Here is a 16,960-nt window from a genome sequence, read left to right on the forward strand (position 1 = left end):
GTTGTAAGATACTATCGTTAAAGTCGTTAAAAAGTTGATGTTGACTTACCTTAACATAAGGTATGAAATTAATAACAAATAACGTAAAACTTTTATCCACTAGAACGTCGGGGTGATGACTTTACAATACAATAAAAAGAAACTTTGCGCTTGCGAGTCTGCCAGTTGCCGTATGAAGAAAACTACTCTCACAGACAAATGAAATATAGATAAATAAACTAAACAACACGGGGACTCCCCGTCCAGAGTCTCGTGCGGCGTGCGCGAAATCGAGCGCTCGATATTGGCATTGGACGCTCATAATGAAGAGGACACACACACATTATGTTTGTATATATGCTAAACTAAGATCTTTTGCACGTATAACTGATTTATTTATTGCATTCATAGGTTTAGCTGCACCCATGAATTCAATCAATAAATAAATGATAAATGCCATACTCATTACTTACAAATATTTTCACCCAATAAAGATATCGTGTCGGGCAGTGTGTGTGAAAACGCTCATAAAGGCAAAGCCAGGATGATTGGCGAAACGAAAATAAATAGGTAACTCTTATCTGCGAGGCCCCCTCAGACGCGAGGTCGTCGGCGGTGGCCGACGTCGCCGACGCCTAGTGCCGCCACTGACAAGAAGGCTGCAATTCTCAAGTAACGGAAATGCATACAAAAAATTCACCGCTTCTAGTAATCGGCCCTTAGCTATAAATAGTTTCAGTTTTACTTCTTGTCAATATATTTTGTTTTATGCTTTCTTGAAACGTTGAAAGTTGTTTTCTTTTTATCTTTGAAAGAAAAACTGCTTTGTATATGAACATACATATTTCGAAAACTTCATCCGCGGCGTCTGCATAGTTCAGTTTGCCATTATTCCAAATTTGCAATCTGTTTGTATGTGGTTTGCAAAGTTTACTTTTTATTGAATTTTGTACTTATACATTCCCCTGCTTATTTTTAGTAAGCATTCCACATTTCTTTTGAATGCATTTCACAAGATCGCCAATCTGTGAGAGTTCGGCACGATTTCGCGCTACTTTTCCTCAATATTCTCATTTTTCTTTATGTAGTCGTTTATCAGTTTCTGTATATGTATGTTCGTCATTCGAACAATATTTGCTGCAGCAAATCGAGGCCATCGAATGCCAGAGCGCCAAAGCGTGGAAAGCATTATCACTGCAAAACACAGCTTAGCATCTGAGTGATGGCATACACTGATGGCATTAGCGTATCTCGGGGGCAGTAGAGTATGATTTTTTGCCACTGACTGGTCCCGCTTTAATTTCGCTGCTGATTCAACTTGTAGGTATACTGTCTACTTTTCAGTCTCACTGCATTGAATTTCTTTGCGGTTTTATACTTCATCGCTTCTTTGTTACGCATTTCACTTTTCTTTAAATTTCTTAGCGCGGTTTTCAGATTTTCACATTTTACGCCTCTATGTGGTGTGAGAATCAGTGCATCATAGCAAAGACAAAGCAAAGTCAATTTCTAATTCTGCAAACAAACAAACGCTGCACGACGCTACATGCCGTACTTGGCTATTGGCCCACAAAAGAATCTCAGGCGCATTGCCAAAGTTAAGGTTGCGGCTGCCGTTACTGGGACGCACCCAAAAAACGGAGCTAGACAGTCAATACGCGACTCAGGCACGAACTCGAAAAGCGGCCAAAAACCACAAAAAAGACTTAAAACAACAAAAGTTGTTTACATTCAGGAAACTCAAGCAACAAACCAAACGATTGCGGCAATAACAACAAAAAAGAAAACCATACAAGAACTGCAGTGTAGAAACAAAGCGCAGAAAATGAAAATAAAAAAACGGAAAATTGTTTCGATTGCTTTGACGTGATAAGAAAATATAGTGGCAACTATCTTACTAGCATCACAAAACCAACAACAGCTAAACAACCACTTCACTATACGTGCGGCGATAAAAAGCCACAAATATTAATTGATTAGCCAACACTAAATTTGGCCATAGGTACCAGCGCCCTTCAGCCCTCTAGTCCACCAATGCAAAAGCGATTTAGTCAACTTTTGAGTGATAAACTGAATTGCCCAGGAATGGATGATGGGGGTGTGCCCCGTTCGTCAATGTCACCTTAGAAAGGCAATGAATCACTGTTGTGGTATTCAACGAAGAAATTTTTGAATGAATGAATAAATAAAGTTTGCGTGCGGGAATAATGAAATCACACAAATAAAATTTACGTTCAATACGCGCGTGTGTGAGTTGATATAAAAATAGCAAATTAGTCAAAATCTCTTGGAAATGATGAGTAATGAAGATCTACCATCTTCCAGGACTTACCCAAACCCATACAGCAAAACCCTGAGTTGCCTTCAGTAGTGCGCGAACGCAAGCAGTGGAAGCCCCAATGCAGACAAAGGTCTCACATTTCAGCAGTAAACCCTTCCACACGCTCTTTCCTTGTGTGTCCTTCCCCTCAACAATTGATTTCCTTAGTATTCAAGTCGTTTAGGTCTTCCGAACGGCAAATGGTTTTGGGGGTTGGGTTTTCACGGCGAGAAGGCTGGAGGCTCATGAGAATAAACCTTTACAGGGATACTAAAGATTTTGTTTCATTTGATGTTGTGTATTCACTGTGCGCATCGAGCTCAGACCAACTGATTGGTATTCTCACACAAATCCACTTTACAACATCACCCTCGGGTGATTTCATCTGCGGGTTGTGTACGATTGCTTAACGGCAATAACTGTTAATTACCCAATTGTCACTTTAGGCCGCAGTTGCAATTGCGTAACCGTGTAAAATGGCTAACAAACAAACAAAGCGTAAAAGCACGCGTCAAGCGCAATCGCTCAGCACAGCAGCTTGCGAGCTGCCCCCCAGTTTCTGAACAAAGACAAGCGTTTTGACATACTTTGTATGCGCATTAAATTGTCAATAATAAAACGCGAAACCGCCATACCAACGACCAGCAGAAACAGAAGGCCGCACTTAAGCGAAATTTTCACGCTGTGTGTTGCGTACGTGCAACAGAAGCTTAATCGCTTGCTGCCATTAACTGCTGTTATTGGTAATAAATAAACACGCATGAGCACAACAAAAGTGCAGTGAGTAACAAATGTCTAGCTGAAGTAAGACACCCAAACAAAGCAACCACGCGATAAGCTAGGCGTGGCGTGGCATCATTGTGTCAAAAGCCAGTACATTGCCTCGTTGATGAGCTCATCAGCGCCCCCATCCTCTGATTGATGGCTGACAGGTGCGCGACCGCTTCTTCTGATTGCCAAGCAAAGCAACCTACAAACAAGGGTGGAGCTTCCTTAGATAAAAGCTTCTAGTATTTATTTACACGTGTATGTGCAATAAAAGCACCATTGCCTAACCAGTAAAGAATTTCTTAAACCACGGCGCGTAATACTTGCCAAAAATGGTAGCACACCGCTCCTTTTCCGTCTGCGGTAATGAATTAAGTGAGCATTACAACCTACTTTAAGATATTTGTTCGTCAATTTTCAAATCACTCACACACACGCAATGCTTGCATATTTTGGTTAAGTAAATATGTCATTAGGAATGGCTGCGCCGATATTTCTAGGCGAGCGCCACCCAAACGCATTTCAGTTTAGTTCTGTTAAAGTTTTTCTCAAACAGCAAAAAGAATGCAGTTTTATTTTAGACCTCGTTTGGATCGGTTGTGAAATTCTATTCGGTTTACATACTGCATACATATACAAGTATTTACATATAAACTGCTCACGAAGTGGTAGATTTTGTAAATCAGCAGACAAAACACGAGTGAGTATTTTTTTATTTGCATAATAAAACATTTTGCCAACCTAGTAAAACTATATTTTCCAACAACATTTTATCCTCCTAGCTCTCTGTTCACATTTCTATGTTGAGCAGGTTAGGGCGGTCTGAAGGCCGTTTACAGTGCACCCTTACTGTACCGAGCACATCCTCTAGTTCCCCTCTCCGATAAAATGATTCGCAAAGCTCTACAGATGCCAACAGCATTAACAAAATGATTACCATATAAACACGCGCGGTCTGCTGTAATTTTTGCTTGCAATGAAAATCGAAAAAAGAGTACTGAGTACTGAGGGGTAAAGCGATCTTGCTCGCATATCGCTGTTGTGTCATTTGATAAGATAAGTTTGGCGCGTATCGAAGCACAAAAACAGCTTCGCTGATAAACCAGTTAGGCATCAACAAGCATACAAAAACAAATACACGGCATACGTGAACATACGTGAGCAGCGATAAAAACAAGTAACTTGCAGAGGAGGAAGAGGAATAGAATACCTAGATTTCTTAAAAAATAGAGTTTGTATGCAGAACTCAGATCATATCAGACAAATGGAAAGCACACTTTTGAGCACCCGAAAATGAAAGTAGTGGAGTAGTTCGCGACTGTCGCGGCCGCGGTGGAGCGCTAGCGTATGCACGAGAACGGTACTATATTGTGAGGTTCTGTGACGCTTACGCCGCAGTCGAGTAAGAATATTATGTTATCAGGCATTGCTACGCCTTCGCTGCTCCCACGCACCAACCGCCTTTCCTGCACGTTGGTACATTCAAGTGTTGGTAAGCAGGTGCTTTTGTACACCTGTGCTCAAATTAGAGAGCGACTGTTATCGTACAACAGACGGTGGCGTTAAAGTCGGCGCTATACCTTGAGGCTGAAGTCAGCGGCAAATGTTAGTCAGGGTATTATCGCTTAGTCAGTCGTTTACGGAATTTTCAACCGAACTCAACGACGTTTTTCGTCGCTGCTTTTAAAGCTACTCACTTTAAGAAAACCATCGCACAGAGACTTCCAATATAAACAAGCAGGAAATAGTGGATGTCAGTGCAAAACGCGGAAATTAAGCTGCCATTGTTAGTACAATAAATTGCAATTCTTATGGGAGAATAAAAAATATAAAAAAACAGAAAAATTGGTGAATATTTGTCACATAAAGAATTAGTGGAGACATAAGTCACCGAGGAAAGCAAAAATAAAAATACAGTTAGTGGAAGAGGCCAATAAAGTCAGGAAAAAAGGCAAGCAGAGTTGTTTGAATTTAACACATTGGCTGAGTGTGGGAAAACTACGCATTTGCAAATGAGACTAAAATTATTGCACTAAACTACTTAACTAAACTTCTATGAATGCCGTAATATGAAAGACCAATAACAACGCAAGCTTTTGAATGCGTTTCATTAAAAATATTATATTTGTAACTTTGGTTTTTCTGCATAACTCCCTGCAAGTATTCTAAATAAAAATAATAATATTTATATGTGTATGTGTGCTTGTATGTAAGTACATATGCGCGTGAAACGTAGATTTTATTTTATATGTAAACATCTGAAAATAAAATTCTGATTGAAATACCAACACTTACAGTCTTGAGTCAACGTAATTTGGCTATGCGGTGATATATAATATGTATGTATACGCGAAGTGTGAATAATAGTGTTTTTCTTTTTGGTTGCCTTTCGCAATTAAAGTCCAATTATGGGCGTCCGTCTGATAAAATTTGCCATTAATTGCTACAACAAAGGACGGAAGATAACGGTAGATTTCCGCTAATTTTTGGCACAGTCTTTTGGAAAATACAACTCTGCAACCGTTGTGCACTTCTACGTGATTCCATACCCATCCCATACGCCTAACAAAGATAATAGCCGGGCGCTTATGGTCTTGATAGATTTAAATTCTGCTTCTTACTCCAAAAAAATGGAAAAACAAATATGTATCGACTTTATTTTTTAACAGCCGCTGAGTATCAGCCGCTTCTTGAAAAAAATTAGAAGTACTTCTCCTTCGTCGACTATTGTGGGCGGTTGTGAACCTGACCATATTCTCAAATATTTGCTTTAAACTTCTATCAACGCCCTGGTAGATAATAGTTAACCTCGTTCATAGCATTCAGGCGTTTTTTATTATATTTATTTATTTATTTCCAGAAGTCGAGAATAGTTATAAATAGAGCGACAACCATATTAGCTTCCACGGGTGTATTTAATCGCTGGCAACGTCTCTCTTCCCCACCTCCATCTATTGTTATTTGTATCTATTTAGCGTGCGCTTCGTCTTCTCAAGTGCTTGTCGATTTTAGCAATGTACGCAATCGCTTTGCAAATAAATGCCTAACTTTCCACGCTCGAATATCACTTCAAAAACGTGTTAATTTATTTTTATTGGATCGAATACTTACTTGCTCTGTCGCGTTTTTATCACGAACTCGTCTTTAACTTTCTGTTGTCTTCTCTAGTAATGTGTTTTCTGCGTGTTTTTCGTTATCGTCGCGCCAGCGGACTGCTTGGCATTTCAATTGAAGGTCCGCTTTTTACAATGTAGATTCTGAGCTTACAAATATTTATTCTTTTCAACTCTTATTTTTCATACAATGCCCCATATCTAGAAGTCATTTAACTGTGACTATTGTAAAACAAGTATCAATTGCGCTTGATTAGATTTTGAGCGAACTTTAGAGATATCGAGGGGTACCATAACGGCACATATAATAAATACCCACACATACAAAAAGGTAAAAACTGGCACATGACTGAAACACTCAGGAATTTTATATAATCAAAACTATACAATATGGAAAACGTACGTTTTACGAGTATTTTCCTTCCAGAGAACAGAATAAAAACATATCATAATTACTCGAGTAATTATTTTATTGCAATTTCTTTTACTTGCAGGCAATTCACTGAATGAAGAAATAAGAAGAAATTGTCGGGAAACCACGAAATAAGGCGCCATAAATTCCAACTGAACAGAAAAAGCACTTAAAGGTATGCTAGGAAATTGAATATTTAATTTAAATACTAAAAATTATATAGCAGCAATTTCGAAGAAATAGAAATTGGTGCTTAAGCTCGCGCGAGTGTGTGTGATAAAAATAGTGTGTACCATAATTATAATGATTAACACAAATATTCGCTGCCTTCGATGGCACAAAAAAGTAACGCAACCAAAGGTGGTCAGAGTTGAACGACTTGCCGGCGTGCATATCATTCCGCAAGCACTCAACCGACTGCTATCATCAACATGATCCGCCAGCTTATCTCACAGCCATCCAGCAGCAGCAAGTCATTGCCGGCGCAGTGCGGCACGACGAGGCTTCACAAATAAGCCGTGTTCACGTTCGCACATTCATACGAATAATCCACAACAATAAGAACGCACGCAAACAACAATACAAATTATAAATGGAAAGAAGACACATATTTCTGGGTTCAATGCGGCTAAAATCCTCGTATGGGCCACCTTAATTATGCGTGCCACTTTGCCACCATTGTAGTACGAGTTTATAACTTTTATTATTGTGATTGTTATAATAATTTTTGCTGTTGCCCGAGCTGCTGTTTGTATTTGTTTACTATGGCTGACCAAGTACATTGTTATTATTGTGGCATGTCCATAATAATGTAAAAGTTGTTTATGGTTACCAAGTGTCGTTCATTTGTTGAATCTGAAGTTTGGAGTATTTGGCGAAGTACGCTTAACATTTCTTTCGATTAATATGGAGTCTATAGTGAAAGAGCAACAACTCACTGACGGAGACTTATATACAATATATATACAATTTGTTTTGGCTTTTTTATTCAAATAACAGTTTGAGAATTGCATTATAAATATTTAAGGGAACGAACGAGACGTGCCGTTCGTTTTTGCGTTTTATTCGAAGTAAACTTATTTATTCATAAATATAATATAGAAGCCCGCAGTATAGAGTACAAATAAATATTTGTTTGATATTATAGGCATTAAAAAGAAAGTCACATAAAAATTTACTTTACTTTTTCTACTATATTTACCGCGCGCTATTGGAGGATTAATTTGCGTTCTTATGATTTATAGCGTGGCACATTTTCTTGGCCAACAAATTTAGAGTTGTGTCGGCTTATCCAAACGAGATTTTCAATTTATTTTTTACTTTTTTCTAAACAACTGGGGTTGCATTTTCACCAGTTTTGTGAACATTTTTCACATTAACCATTATGGCTTATCATTTCTAATGGACATTACGAGGGATGTTTGAAAGTTTGTGAAATACAGTAATACGAATTTTGAAATTGGAATATTTTTTTCATATTTAAAAATAGCAAAATAAAATTTGATGCATTCATTTAATCGTTTACATAGATATTTCTCTACAAAGTGAACAACTTTGCGTAGGTAGTAGAATGTAAATTCACCGGACCAGTTAGGAGAGAGCGTTTAATACAGCCATCGAAGCATGGAAAGATTTTGTCTCTGAAATACCAACGTTCGGAAAGGTGTGCGCAAGATAAAGAGAAACATCCTGAGAAACCATGTATGTGTATATTTTTGAATATATATTATAAATATAAATTTGTTTTTAAAGTGAAAACTTCGTTAGAATCGTTGGGAGTGATTTGAGACTCGGTGAAACGAAAAATCGACACTAGGAAGCGTTATATGTTGATATACGTATATGTGTGTGGCTGCGTACTGCTGAGCCACGCTAGTATAGTGAGTATTGTAGTATGTATACTACACTGCCTATTACTTGCTTTGGTGTTTAGTTCAAGCGTCATACGTACGTATGTTTGTAAGTATGCTAGTACGTATGTGTGCGCGCCTGCGTATTACGGATCCACGGTTAGCGAGAAGGCATTACGTATACCTATACTAAACTACCTAATACTTGCTTAGGCCAAGCGTCCTACGAATGTTTGTGTGTATGTTAGTACGTCTGTGTAATATACGCGTTACGACGCTCATAATAGCAACCGCGTGTTCTGTATTGCGTCCGTTTTTTTACATTCGTAAATATTTTCATTTTTAAATATTTACCGCAATTGCAGGCGGTGTTGCAATATACCACAATCAAAATGACGGTGTTCGTATTGTAACTCCACAGATAGATGTGAATGCACAGCAACTAGAATCACTGCCTGTTCAGCCCTCTAAAGTGGGAGAAATATGTGCATGCGAAACCAGATTGAGCAATGGAAAAACAGTTTTAATTGTGGAAATTTATATTTCACCGAATCAATCAATAAATAGCATCACGGAATTCATTCACGAAAATTTAATAAAGTATACACCAGAAGTATCGCGGAGAAAGGATTACGATAAAGTTCCAATGATTTTAAGTGGCGATTTTAACTTAAATTTTGCATTGGACACAGCGGTTCCTTAAATTGACTTTCTCAATACAACATTCAATTTAAAAATGTGTAACAATCGCACTGAATCGACAACACGATCAAAAACAACAATTGACGCGGTATTTCAAAGATATGTTGACAACATCGAAACCAAAGCATTTGTATCATATTTTAGCTATCATAAGCCACTCGTATCATTTGTTGAAATTGAAAACATTGAGGATGAATAATAATAAAATGAAGAAAATAAAATATGAACTTTATAGCAATATTATAATGAACCTATAATTATCCCGCTCCTAATGCTGCTTTCGTCTCATTCTCTCTCAGTTTGTTTTACGGAAGGTTTCACTTCTTTCGCGTCTAACCGTTAGACTGGTATTTTTTTTTATATAAATACTACATACATCCTCTGCTAGGTATTTTGTTAAGATTCACTTGCGTAGTTTTCCATTGCCAACCAAAAGGTAATTGCTATTAAAAACGAACTGTGTCTATGACTTACCATACATCGAACTCGGGACTAAGCGAATGGTAATCAATAATGCCCTCACTCAGATAGAGCGGCTGTGAACTATATAAATACTAGCTTTAACTCGCGACCCCGCTCGCTTAGGAGTAGTTTTGAGGGATTTAGAATATGTATATAAAAGAATTACAAACAATAATTTCATAGAAAATAATTTTTTATTAATAACCATAATATCCATTGCTTTGCCTCGTTGAATAAAATCAAAACAACCAATCAGAAAAATATCAAGCAAAATTATTTTTGTTAATTTTCTATCTCAAATCGTTTTTGAACTTTGCATTTGGGTCATAGTTGAACAGCTTTATTTATTATAAGTGTAAACAAGTGTACTTTTTACAAACTAAAATTTGCCAGCTGGAGCATTACTTAGCCACAAACCTGTATTCTATTTAAATACCCAAAATTGAATATGAAAAATATTTGCGAAATTCAGCTGGTTCATGTGACGGCTTAAAGAAAGTAAGCCGCTAATAATAAATCGACAGTGACTTCTAACGAATCGCCAGCCTTGGTTTTATATGCTAGGTTATATTTTATATACCTATATATACATACGTACGTATATAACTCACGAAAGCTTTAAAAGTGCTCGCGTAAAAACAAATCAAAAATATACAAATGAAATTCAAAGTCGAATTTGAAATAACTTTTCTGACTACTTTAAAATTGGCTTTAAATAAGTTTAGTGCTCGCGAATATATGTATATATGTATGTATGTTGTTTACTATTTTTATTCGAAATTGTTCCATTGATAGTGTGTAAAATTGGCAAGAACAAACCCGAAGTAGTATCTACGTTTTCTCATAAAAACAAACGGTTGGCAATACAGCGACTCCTAACCGCGTTTAGTGAGGATGAGGTGTGAGTATGTTTCAAAGACTAATTATAGTGCGGCGCGTGCTATGTGTAATCACTTTTTTATTGCTGTCTGCTGTTATTTTTCATTGTTACTGCCTTATTTCGTATTTTTCGCTTAATTAAGCTTGAAAATAGTATGCAGTAGGCTACACGCCTAGTATTCATATGAGTGCAACTTTGTGTGCATGGTGACTGGTGCCAAACGAAGACAGTTTTCAAGAACGTTTTGTATTTGTATACGAAAATCCAAAGGCATTGGAAACACCGATTTCGTGGTAAAATATTTTGCTATTGTAAGTTTCATTATATATTTAACTAGCAAACCTGGCCCGCTTCGCTGAGCACACTAAAATAGAATAGATATGGTTTAGAACAGAAAAGATATGGTTTTCATATTATTTATTTCTTTATTCTTTATTCAAGCGCTTTGGCATAAACAATATTTTTTGTTTTTCTATTTGTTTTTGAGTAAATATATGTATAATGTTGTTGGCTTCCCAACACGTGAACAGCCAACGTATAGTTGACCATGGGTGAATACTGGTTCTTCTAAATTCATCCCGCATATTTCTAAAGTTTGCCCTTGTGATTTATTGATAGTTATTGCAAATGCTAAACGAATGGGCAGTTGAAAACGCTTGAATTCAAATGGCAATTCAGGTGGAATCATTGGAATTCTTGGTATTAGAACGTCTTCATTCTTGAATTTGCCAATTAAAATAGTTGCTTGGATAACATTATTCATCAATCGTTTGACTACTTCATTTTGTTCTTGACGTTCTTCTGATGTCGCGTTATTCCGGGCATTTCTCATGCGCCTATTATTATTTTTCGAACGACCAATATGATTACGTGATTGTCTTGGCATTTGTAATGTAATAAACATGATTGTAATTATGGTATTCTGAGATTTTAAAACAAGTTTTTTTTCAATTTTGTGGATTATATTTTCGATGCATATGTGTTTAAAAGCCCAAGTCCACATGGTCAGGATTATTTTATTTTGTTGTGATTTTCTTAAATAATCTCTTTTCTTCTGAAAATTGTTGACAAGATAAGACTATTAATTTTTTCATCAAAGTTACGCATTTTTCGTGCTCTTCTTTTGCATCCTTTAACAATTTCTTTTGTTTTTTAATTTTTTTCACTCATGGTGTATCGTAGCTTATCGCATATGAACCGAAAAAATAAATCCACAAAACATAATTTCATTTGAACATTCGGATTTCACATTAAATTCTCAAATTTCGTAAAAAATTATTCACTGTTGCAAAATCCACTCCAAAAAAATTCACAAAAAATGTTTACACTTTGCACTTACGTCTTCTCCTTATGGCGTCCAAATCAGAAAGAAATATTGACACATTGTAACTCACACTGTCAATTTGACAGTTCAGTTCCGCCCCAAGCGTTAAAAAAGTAAACGACATTATGGCTGGTTCAAAAGAACGCTGTGCGCGTTGCCGGTGTTCCGAATTACAACCAAACTTTACGAAACCCATTTTCAATACTTACTTAACAATGTGTGTAAGTTTGGTTTAATTCGGTGCAAAGACACTGCGAGTCCACGTTTTGGCATATATTTCGAGACCCCAGTCATCAATAGGTATGAAAATTACCCCGTGTTAAAGCACTTATCAACAGCTTTCATTTGATGCCCATATTGTACATACACAACCAAAGGTTACCCGGGTCCACCTTTTGACCTATATCTCGAGACCCCAGTCACGGAGCGGCATGAAAAATACTCTGTACTAAAGCATTCACCAACAGCTTCCATTTGCTACCCATATTGTACAAACACTTCCTAGGGTTACCCGGGTCCACTTTTTGGCCTATTTCTCGAGACCCTGGTATCCGATTCTTGAAATTTCAAAACACAAACCTTCTCCACATGTGTCTCTTCAATGTGGCAAAGTTTGGTTAAAATCGGTTCAGCCATTCTCCGTAAAGTTCATCACAACGCGAAAAACGGCTGAATTTTTATATATAATATATAGATTTAAAATCTCCGAGTCATAGCTGCATAGTATTTTTATGATTTGAAATTAATCAGCTAATTATAGCGAATTTCATCCAACCGCGCAACCGCCGAGCAAAATATACTCGCGGTATTCGCTCACTAACAAAATTCCCCATCCGTGCGATCATTCATGACATTCGCACACATACGACTCAAAACTCAGCTCAATCAAATGAATCTACTAATTTCTTCCAAACTCTCTGTAAATATACAATAAGTAGTTGCGAATAATTTACGACGCAAAGGTAAGCAAAATACTGCGACAGAACGAATGAGTAATCATGGTCGAGTTTTGAAGAAGTGTTTTTCGTGTTTATTTTTAAAAATGTGCTTAGCTTTGAGTATAGAACGACGAAAGTTGTTCACATGTTCACATATTTTTAAACGTACAAAAAAAAGCTGTCAAGCGCCCATGAAACTTTAATTATATCGCACCATCACACTTACATACTTACATACACTTAGTGCATGCAAGTAGAATGAAACGAATTTTTTAGAGCTCACTATTTTTGCCTCAAAGGAGTTCATTAAAATTAAAGAAAAAATTATATTTTAAGTTGTATGAATTCCGTTACTACGTGCTAATAGCTGCTGGCGGCGCGTTCATGAACTCTACGTTCGCAATAGGCAGATATGTGTGGAGTTGCACATACACACAAACATGCTCGTCCATTTTTTTACTGTAAGCACATTTTTTGTTTCAACGCAATCACGCACTGAATGTCAATTCTCTTGATTTTGTCGCCCTCCTTCCCCCCCATTTGTAGTATTGCATTTTCACGCAAAAACGCTGGCCAGAGGCAGCAACAATAACAATTGTAAAGCGCCAAGTGCGAAGTGCCAAGTGCCAAAAGCGGCGACTGCAATACATCGTAGTGCATAATAATCCAGTCGTGTCACACTTCAAGCCGGATTGTATCATCTTCTATGTTTAATAGCGAGACGCAAGCATTTTATTCAGCACCCAGTCATTAAGCGCATATCATTTCATGCTTGACGCGCCTAAAGCTTTTGCTACTTGATTGCTTTCGAGCGCTGGTATTTTTGCTTATACTCAAGTGTGTTTCGATTTGTGAGGTTGAGTTAAATGTACTCGTACACAAAAAAAATAATTAGTCGTACTTGAATGTGATTTTCACTGCCAATCCGCTGCATTTTTTGTTTGTTTTGGCTAGCAGCGACTAGCCGACAAGTGTAGGAAATTATTTTACGTTCAGGAGCTTGTTTGTATGTTTGAACGTGGTTTTACTTAATTTATTTCAATGTACTTATATGTACATATGTATTTACGTTTAATATCGATGAAAATAAAATTCAACTCTGTTTACTAGAAATCCACACAAGAGTGACCTAAAATATTGGCAAATTCGCAATTCACAACTAATTCTATAAGCTGCATATTTTCCCAGCTGTGAATTAATCATAAAATATCTTTAAGCGTTTGTACAGGAGCAATTTTTTGTTGCTGTTCGGAGTCGGCTTGAAACTGTAGGTCCCTGCATTTGTGGAACAACATCAAGACGCACGCCACAAATAGGAGGAGGAGCTTGGACACATACCCAAAAACGGTGCACGCGCCAATTAAAAAAATAATTATATTCACTGTGTGGAATAAGGTTTCCTGAAAATAAAATAATGTATCTAACAGCCCTCATCATATGTATATGTGTTAGACGGCCTAGCCATTTCCAGCTAACCGCTTTGGATACCTACTTCGTTAAAATCTAACATTAAATTTTATTTGATGTAAGTTTACCGCCTTCTTCTTACAGTACCTCCTAGAGGCGCCAATCTATCAGCGAGACAACACGTGTCCGATCGCGTCTCCATCAAATAACAATATTTTGAAACCAGAAAACAATTATTCGCGTAAGCAAATTTATATTCGTTGTGATTAATACATTCAAGCACAAATCCATCTGACCGCTCTGCTGTTACTCCCGGCGCATCCCAACCGCTCTATCCTTGGGTGTGGGCAGTCGTGCGCAAATGCCATTCAATACGGCTGGGGCGATCACTTATGTATCTGCGACTCAAGTGTTCATTTGTATGCAAACAATTAATAATACAAGCGCAACAAAACACCGCATACAAAGCAAATAAATAATAAGCAGCAACTTTTCTCAAACCCATCGACATTGCATGCTTATAAAAACAAATCGGACTTCGATCAAGGAATTTACACAACAATGCCATAACAAATACTTTCCGTAGTATTCTAACACAAATACCAATATCCATTAATGCAAATTTGTAAATTGAAATCAATTTTTTTTTTCTTCCATAAAACCGACTAATAGAAATTAAATTACGTCAGCACTCAGTGGAAAACACCTGAGATATTTCTAAACGTTGATAAAATATTGAGCAATGGAGGCTTATCTTATTTACTAAAGCAGATAAGGCGAAGACATTTGACGCAATTCACTTTTGGCCGTGCAAAGTAGCCAAATAATTTAAATATGCTACACAAACTAAACAGCAGCTAAAACGAAAACAATATGATCAACTAAATTAGATATTCAGCCAGTACATATTAAAAAAAATTTTTTAATATGCGAAAACTAAATATTTGGAGACAATTGAAATAAATTAAATCATTTTTCCTTGGCTCGTCAAAGGCGAAATTATCAACAGACCTACCCAGTGTTCGCAATCTCAACTCTCGACTTTTTTTACTTTAACATTTAGCTGTTAATAACAATTTTCTTGCTTAGTTTATGGTTAGAAATTTACAAAATAGTTTCCTTTTGCTGAACAATGTTGAGAAATATTAAAAAGGAATAACTGACATCGAAAATCGACTAATCATCCAATACCACGATGTATGTTGGCCACTTAGCAGTTGCGATTTGACGCGATCAGACTATTTTTTAGTATCTACTAATTGAAAATTGAAATAGAAATTGCGGTTGGGGAGATAAGTGTCGACACTAAAAATTTGAATAATGAAAAGTTGGGACTGTGAAAGTCATTTGAATGCCTTATTTAATGACAAGGTTTAATATTTCCAATAAAAAAGTTTAGAAAAATATTCATGCATCTTTTATTTACAGCCGAATTAAAGTAAATATCAAAAGTTAGATGCACCGCCCTATATTATCGTATAAAAAGAGCACCGTTCAGTTTTATATCGGCTCTCACCAGGGGTTTTTATGAGAGGGTTTTTGCCATTGGCTACCGAGGGTCAAGCGCTATTAGAAATAAACTTGTCCTAGCGCTGTGATGTTTTTGAAAATATAGAGGGTAGAGGAAATCATCAAAAATCAGAATTTCGGACTCAGTCACTGATTTTACATAGGAATTGGATTGTCTGGTTCTTGGGGGTTTTTAGATGTAAACTGAGGTATTCTGTATTTTATTTCCCAGTATCTACTAGATAAGCTTTCATTTTAATGCATACGCTGGAAATACCTATTGGTTGTCGAGTGTAAAGAGTGACTAAGCTCTAAGTTAATTCTGGCAATAAATTGCCGTTTTGTCGCAGTAAATCAGGTATGCTAGCTCTTATATAAAAAACGTTTATTCGGCATATCAAGTTTATGCAAAAAGAAATAAATAAACTACAAAAAGGAATCAATAATTTGCTTGAAATTACTTGAATAATGTATTTCAGTCTCAACAATCCAGTCCATGAAATATCAATAAAAATAGTCAGTTATTTTAACCACAGTGCCCTTGAATTGTTTTCGGCCATTATGACTTTATTGTATAGTATCTTCATTAATTATTCGGGTAGGTATTTTCTTCCATAACAAAGCCTTTGGGCTTTGCAAGCTGCACTGAAACAAAGGCATTACTGATAAGGTTTATAACCGCTCGCTTAGAAATGCTTTTCCACTTGGAGTAAATTTGCATTTTTTCTTTAATTTTAGAATTCAGAACGTATGGTATTATGGCTCAGCGCATAAGTTGAATCACGGAACGGAAACAGAAAAATTCCTCCAGCGTATAGGAGTGCGACGTAAATAATCTTTATTTTTTCTCTGGTCGTAGGTTGTACGCATAAATTATGAGCAGCATGAAAAATGGTTTCTCTACACTCAATCGTTGGTTGGGCAAGAAGAGCAAGAGTGAGTTTTAAAAATCGTGATTTTCTAAGTTTGTATTGTTTTGAATGAATTATTTGTTCACAGCCGATAAAGCTACACCCAATGGCAAGCTATCGAAATCGAGCACAAATCTAAGCAGTCTGTCCGTCTCGTCGACGAACATCAACGAAACTAGTCAGCTGGAATACAACCGCATCACGCCATTGCCGGCAGCCACAAGCAATGCGCCCTTCGAACAGACCTTCCGCATTACCGTGCTTTTGCCAAAGGATCAGCTATATGTCGCTCGCCTGGGCGCAAGAGTACCACTCAGCAAACTGTTAGAATTGGTGTGTGAAAACAAACTTTTGGATGCATCCAAATATGAATTTAGAAATCCAG

At 36.9% G+C, this 16,960-nt stretch overlaps 1 protein-coding gene across 5 annotated transcripts in view; it reads left to right on the plus strand.

Annotated features, from left to right (window-relative positions):
• LOC128859355 (mucin-2) overlaps window positions 1-16,960 on the plus strand; it is an 89,197-nt gene that overhangs the window by 67,598 nt on the left and 4,639 nt on the right. Inside the window, exons 1-4 of one of the 5 annotated variants that reach the window (XM_054096314.1) lie at window positions 3,653-3,767; window positions 6,675-6,767; window positions 16,403-16,600; window positions 16,664-16,960. In XM_054096314.1, the coding sequence (XP_053952289.1) occupies window positions 16,540-16,600; window positions 16,664-16,960 (358 nt within the window). In that variant the 5' untranslated portion in view covers window positions 3,653-3,767; window positions 6,675-6,767; window positions 16,403-16,539. Of the gene's footprint in view, window positions 1-3,652; window positions 3,768-4,661; window positions 4,854-6,400; window positions 6,512-6,674; window positions 6,768-16,402; window positions 16,601-16,663 lie in introns of those variants that run through there. The other 4 variants (XM_054096316.1, XM_054096312.1, XM_054096315.1 and 1 more) reach the window with 4 other exon arrangements.

Source organism: Anastrepha ludens, chromosome 3 (assembly GCF_028408465.1).
Source record: "Anastrepha ludens isolate Willacy chromosome 3, idAnaLude1.1, whole genome shotgun sequence".
NCBI classification, from domain to species: domain Eukaryota; kingdom Metazoa; phylum Arthropoda; class Insecta; order Diptera; family Tephritidae; genus Anastrepha; species Anastrepha ludens.